This window comes from Penaeus monodon, chromosome 40 (assembly GCF_015228065.2).
Source record: "Penaeus monodon isolate SGIC_2016 chromosome 40, NSTDA_Pmon_1, whole genome shotgun sequence".
Classification (NCBI taxonomy): domain Eukaryota; kingdom Metazoa; phylum Arthropoda; class Malacostraca; order Decapoda; family Penaeidae; genus Penaeus; species Penaeus monodon.
This window is the reverse complement of record NC_051425.1, coordinates 23,541,256-23,548,423: the sequence shown is the minus strand read 5'-3', so window position 1 is coordinate 23,548,423 and position 7,168 is coordinate 23,541,256. Positions and strand designations below refer to the sequence as shown.

At 29.3% G+C, this 7,168-nt stretch overlaps 1 protein-coding gene across 1 annotated transcript; it reads left to right on the top strand.

Annotated features, from left to right (window-relative positions):
* The first annotated feature begins 942 nt into the window (after window positions 1-942).
* On the top strand, window positions 943-2,463 carry LOC119598049. The gene is made up of 5 exons (XM_037947688.1): window positions 943-1,115; window positions 1,314-1,446; window positions 1,596-1,804; window positions 2,202-2,276; window positions 2,408-2,463. Exons 2-5 carry the CDS (start codon window positions 1,325-1,327, stop codon window positions 2,461-2,463), a joined length of 462 nt encoding a protein of 153 aa, XP_037803616.1. The 5' UTR covers window positions 943-1,115; window positions 1,314-1,324.
* Window positions 2,464-7,168: the final 4,705 nt, after the last annotated feature.

The window sequence follows — 7,168 nt, the reverse complement described above, 5'->3', positions numbered from 1 at the left end:
TTATTCATATTATTTTTCTATTATCCAATTTTTATTGTCATTTTTGCTTATTCTACTGCTTAGGAGGAGGCCCTTTGATGTCTTCCTTTTATCTTACACACACACACACACACACACACACACACACACACACACACACACACACACACACACACACACACACACACACACACACACACGTTTCATTGGGAAAGGAGATATGAAAGTAAATTGTAGTATACTAATGGCTAATGAATGAGATGATGATGTTGATACTGGTAATATAATAATAATGGTGATAGCGATAACGATAATGATGGTGATAACGATAATGATAGTGATAATAACGATCATAACAATGATAACAATAATAATAAAAATAATGATGATAATAAGATAAATATCAATAACAATGACTATTATTTACAGTGCGATAATAACTGCACTCTTTTTCCCGCCTCTCCAGACTTGGCCATCGGCAGCTTCCTCTCGGGCCATGCAGCAGTTTTGAAAAGTCGACCGGTGGTGGATGTCTCAGCTAACTTAACCTCGATGCCATAAGAGTAGCTCTCACTGATACTTCGCTCGAATTGCGTGTCTGTTCAGCTACATTAGTTTCATGGACGATTTAGAAGTCGGTGAGAGTGAGAGTGGCCTTTCTCCCGTTCCTCCTCGTTGTGAAATATATGATTTTCTTTCTTTTTTTATTGTTCCGTTTGTTGGTTGTTCAACTTCCCCCTCTCTCATTTGTTTTCCTTTCTGTTTTTTTTTATCCTTTTTGGTTTGCTGTTCCTCTCTCTCCCTCTCTCTTACAGGTAGCCTAACGAATCCATGTCCTCAGGTATCAAAGGTAACATCACTTTAGACTACCAGTTCATGTCTCCGCGAGCCTCCTTCCCAGACACCAACTCCAACATCAAGGAATTCAGGCTAAAAGACCAAAAGTGCAAAGACTACTGATTACACTGAAGGCAAGTAATTCATCTGTTTATTTACAATGCTATTAAGCCAGTATTCATCTAATATCTAACACATTTAATGCACTTCCACTCAGGCGGATAAGATTGACGCACGGCAACCAATTTTGGTGAGAGCTGAGTGGGAGCTGGACCATTCCCAGTCTACTAATCTTCTTTGTAAGTGTATCTTCTTCCTTCATTGTAAGTATTCTTGTCTGAACCTTGACATACAGATAAATACCTGGAGTATGTTTTAGTCGAAAGACTTGCTGGACGGTCTTATTTTGGCATTGTTAAATTTTGCTCTTTTTGGTTCTACTGTTTACAGTTCTTGGATCTTTCCATTTATTTCCTCCTTAATTCCTTTCTAATCAGCACAACCGGTGATGGATCCCAGTCAGCCTACCACAGTGATAAGACAGGTGGGCATAATTACAGGCTGCGAGAAGGACGGCGACAAAACCTGCCGTGTGGATCTAGGAGTTAAAGCCACATCTTCCAACCAAGAGTGAGTCTCGTCTTTTCATTAGTTGTCAGACCAAAAGACCTCTTAGGCACGTTGCTGCACAACTAATAACTTCACTTTACCGAGAGAGTCAGGTATCCAGAATCAGCATACTTTACCTCCAACATCGTCCATAAAATGTCCATTCCCAGGACGGCATCTGTGATTGGTAGCGAAGACAAACCCTCCGTGACAGTAAGTGTGTCCAACAAAGGAGAACCTGCCTTCCTCCCCAGCGTTACAGTCAGAGCAGACCCTCCCCTCGCCCTGCTACTCCCCAGCACACACAGCTGTGACTTCCCTTCAGCAGACAGGTCCTCCTGTATGTCATCTCAGGAACCCAATTATGCCTGGCGAGAAGGTAAGATAACTTTTGGAAATCAATAATAATTCAAGTGCGTCAGTTTTGCAACTGTTTCTCTCTCAGTGTTAGGTTTAGAGAGCACCATGAATCTTTCTCATGATGAGGCGAGGAATGGTATGCAGAACGCATTTTCCTAATGCATCTTATCATGAATGTTTCTAATGAAATCCATATATATTAATATATATATATATATATATATATATATATATATATATATATATATATATATATATATATTTCTTATAAGCTACATATTCCTTGTCTGTATGCTTAATATTTACATACGCAAAAACATCTCCATGGAAAGTCGCATGCAAGTGTTCGACGAGCAAATAAAGAGAATTTAACAAAGTAAGCTTCCGCATGTGTGATATTAGCGCTTCTTCCACAGTTCATGTACCCGAATTTTATATCCTCTTAGTGCTTCCTTGGCATTTCCACGTCACTGTTAACTACAAAGGAGAATGTAAATGCACAACAATGCCTTTAAATTTTTAAATTCACCCTTCGTTCGATCATTTTTAACCAAATAGAGATAGATGCAATTCAGGTGCCAATAAACTAAGGAAGTTGATTTAGATAAAATGTATTGCACAGCACTGGAGATTCACACAAACACACCCCCAAAGATAATCACCAGCACGAACCCCTAGGATAATTCATAGTTATAACTTGAATGACCATTTTAGCTTATTATTTTATGATTTTATGTATATTCTTCGTTTGCCATGAAATGAAAAATTGTCCAATAATGGTGTATTTTATAAAACAGATATTATTTCAAAATTAGAATGGTTTGAAAATATAGATTTTTTTTAGATCTTATTTTTATTGACTACAGTTGTTATTATTTTTTATAGAATATATAATATATTTAAAATTTTATTAAAATTTTATTTTTCCCAACAATTTGCATTAATTCAAAGAACACACAAACACACAAAGCACAACACAAATTCAATGAGCTATATAATATATGCACAAAATATAAAAATATGATAAGGATTATTACAGTTATCAGAGAAGACAGAATGTACAAGCTCGGGGACAATTAACACTAACACCAAAATACCATTATTTGGACTTACACTATATATCTATATATTATATTTACTTTTAGATAGTTTATATATAAATATATATATATTATATATATATATATATATATATATATATGTTATTGATAATAAATGTCGTTATATATATTAATATCGTTATACTTTTAACTTTATACAATAGTGGTTTTATAGATATAAATAATATATAGTAGATATAGAGACAGAAACCAACACAAAACACGACCAAAAATAAAAAAACAATACCAAAATATATTAATAAAATTTTTTTATATAATATATATATTATATATAAGAAAAAGAGATAGAGAGAAAAAGAGAGAGAAAAGAATATTATAATAAATAATAAAAAAATAACCAGATTAATAAAACAGAAAATTATATAAAAAGCATAGTTATATAATATATTATATTAATATTAAAAAAAAGATATATATATATATATATAAAAATATTATAAAAATATATATATATAAAATATATAGTATATAAATAAATATATATAATATATATGTATATATATATATATGTAAAATAATAAATAGATAAAGTATAATATATAATATATATAAATATATGTAATAGATATATATATGTATATATATATAATATTATAAAAATATATATAATTATATATATAAATAGGTATGTATATATATAAATATATATATATATATAATATATTTTATATTATATATATATTTTAATATATTATATATATATATATATTATATATATGTATATATATTTTATGTATATATATATTATATATATATTTATATATTATATATATATGTATAAAAATATAAAATGTATATATATTTTATATTAATAATTATATTGGTATATATATATATTATATATATATATATATATATTTTTATATATTTATATGTATATATATACATAGTATAATATATATATTATATATATATTGTATATATATATATGTATATATAAAATTTTTGTATATAATATATAGATATATATTGTATATTATTATATTTTATAATATATATATGTATATATATATATAATACTATATAGTATATATTATATATTTTATATATATTGTATATATATAATATTATATATATATAAGAATATATATATTATATATATATAGTATATATATATATATTATTTTTAATATAATGTATATATGTAGGGATATATGTATATATATGTTTATATGTATATATATATATAAAATTATGTATATATTATATATATATATGTATATTATTATATATATTTTTATATATTGTATATTATAAAATTATATTATATATATATATGTATATATATAATAATATATATATGTATATATATATAATATATGTTATATATATATTTATAGATATATAATATATTATATATATATATATGTATATATATATATGTATATATATATATATTATATGTATAAAATATATATTATTATAGAAAATATATATATATATGTATATATATATATATTATATTATATATAAAATATATATGTAATATATATATATTTATATATATATATTATATATAATGATATATAATATATATAAAATATATATTATATAAAATTGTATATATAATAAAATTATAATATTATGTATTATAATATATATTTATATATATATTTTATATATATATATTTATATAAAATATAGTTATATATATATATAATAAAAATTTTTATATTATATAAAATATATATATATATATATATATTATATATATATATAATATATATATATATAATATATATTATTATATTATATAGATATATATAAAATATATTAAAATATTTTATATATATATATAATATATATATTTATATTTATATGTATATATATGTATATCTAACATATGTATACAATATATATTAATATATATATTATATATTTTATATATATATTATATATAATATATATAAAATATATATATATTTTCATTTTCATGCCATCAACGATGCAGTGTTTAACGAACTACTTGGCGCCATGTTGACATCATGAGCTGACTGGGTCTTTATACCAGGGTGGCTGACTCATGATCCTTCTCAAGGGGAGTGGTTGTTTAGGTAATCACCGTTGGTGGTTCTCAACCCACCATCATATCTACGATAAACTCACCCACTATCGTATCTAGGTATGCAAATCCGCGCGCGCACACATCGCCCGTGCGCGGATTTGCATATATTGGGCAATGCAGCATAATTCTGTTGCATTTTTATGGGATCTGAAGTAACCCAATGTATTTATGTCTGGTATATTACTTTTGAAGAAAACAAACAGCTACAATATTCTGCAAAATACGATATATTCATATATACATATCATTATCTGTGACTACATATATACTGTATCTGTAGAAATCTCTCTCTCTTTTTATATAAACAGATAGATATAGATAGAGGAATATATATCTAGATAAATAGATAGATAGATAGATAGATAGATAGACAGATAAATAGACAGATTTCGATTTCGATATGGATGTAGATAAATATATAAACAGACGAACAGACATAGATATATAGATGTAGACACACGCACTCGCGCACATACACATACATACAAACACAAACACAAACACACACACACATATATATATCCAGAGAGAGAGGGGGAGGTGGAGAGCAAGCGAGAGAGAGAATGTGGATACAGCCTGCGTAGATTCTCCCATACATAATGCCTCATCCTGCTTTCAGCTGATGAAGGAGGGGCCAACTCCTCTTGGCGAAGTGGAGTTGACTGTGGATATTCCTGTGAATTTTACAACGCACGGAAAGTCTGTGAAATTTCTCAACATCCATGGTCTTGAGGTAAAATAGCACTTTAATGTGGACATGCATGCGCAGAGGCCAAAATAAAGTGCCATACTGAACTGTGAAATATCTATTATCCTAAAAATGTTAGGATAATAGAAATATGTGATGTCTGTCATGAATACTTATGATGGTTATGGTTAGTATGTATCTTAGTTTAATAATCATATTCGAATGTATTTTCAAATAATGTTCTGAAAAGTTGTTTCGTGGGTACGAATCATCAGTAACGTTCTTGTTGCATCACTGTATCTTTGACTTAATCTCCCTATGATTTACAGACAAACTTCCAACAGCGGAAGTTTTACTGTTCTCTTACGGGCGCCTCATTTGTACCCGACGAAGGGAGAAGGAGAAGTCCCCAAAGGTCCTGACAGATAACGGTCGCCAAACTTTAACAAAGCAACACCAGGGGAAATCCTACGTAAGTGATTTTCGAAAGCAGATGAGAAATGTGTTTCCCTTTTTTCATTATGCTTTATTTTGATGTCATCTTTGGGTTTAGTTCATAGGCTGGTGTGGAAATTGGGGTGAATGTTTGTTTTTGATGATAGCTTTATGTTCATTTTCTATACTTTTAATGGTTTTCGAATATGTGAAATATATACCCTTTTGCATTTCTTTACAGAAGTCATGTTTTTCCTATTGATACTTAAATTTGAATTAATCATTATAAATTATTAGTATTGGAATAGAGGAATATAGTCACAGTGCAAAGATTTGATTTCAGTGGCATTTCAGAAATCAAAATTTAGACACTTCCGTAAATATCCTTAGAAAATTAAAATTCTACCGACACGACTGCGTGCCGTTATCTTAGCTTTCGAGTGTTGTTTGCCTCGTATTTTCCTTGCACTCTGGCCATTTTTTGCAAATCTTGGTCGGTTTGGGGATTGGTTCTGAGTGGAGAGAGTTGTGGTGTTAGAGGTGATGAGGCAGATGCAGCTGGTAATTATTTTTAATACTGGCACATTCGGATGCCTCTCACCCTCTACTACTCATATACGCAGGAATGAAGTCGCGTATACCTCCTTCTACCCCACAATCGTGGCCCCCATAATAAGGGAGGGCATTACGGTTGCCTCCCCCCCCCAAAAAAAGGTAAATTATGAAGGGAAATGGGATGTACAATATATGCATATGTGTAGATCACTAAATCATCCCCCAGGAGAGCCAACCTTGCCTGGAATATCAAGAATACTTCATGTATTTACAGCAAGATGGAGGTAGGGGCCGATCACAGGGAGACGAATGTGCAGATTAATTATCCTAAAAATTTCCCCTTTTACAGAGAGCTGCGCCATGTATATTTGTGGAGTGCAAGGGAAACATAGTCAACTGAAACAATATTCTTATAGGAAGAGACATATCAGAAGGGTGTAGTTCCCAAGAAAATGATGGATCCACCACCCTCAGGGAGGGGGCAAAACATAACGGAAAGAAATAACATATACCGTGCGG

Bases quoted from the DNA above. Each gene is read 5' to 3' on its own strand.
- LOC119598049 (XM_037947688.1), top strand. From the start codon at position 1,325: ATGGATCCCAGTCAGCCTACCACAGTGATAAGACAGGTGGGCATAATT. The intron at 1,805-2,201 runs GTAAGATAACTT...CTTCTTCCACAG, and splicing joins CAATTATGCCTGGCGAGAAG to TTCATGTACCCGAATTTTAT. The intron at 2,277-2,407 runs GTAAATGCACAA...TGTATTGCACAG, and splicing joins TGTTAACTACAAAGGAGAAT to CACTGGAGATTCACACAAAC.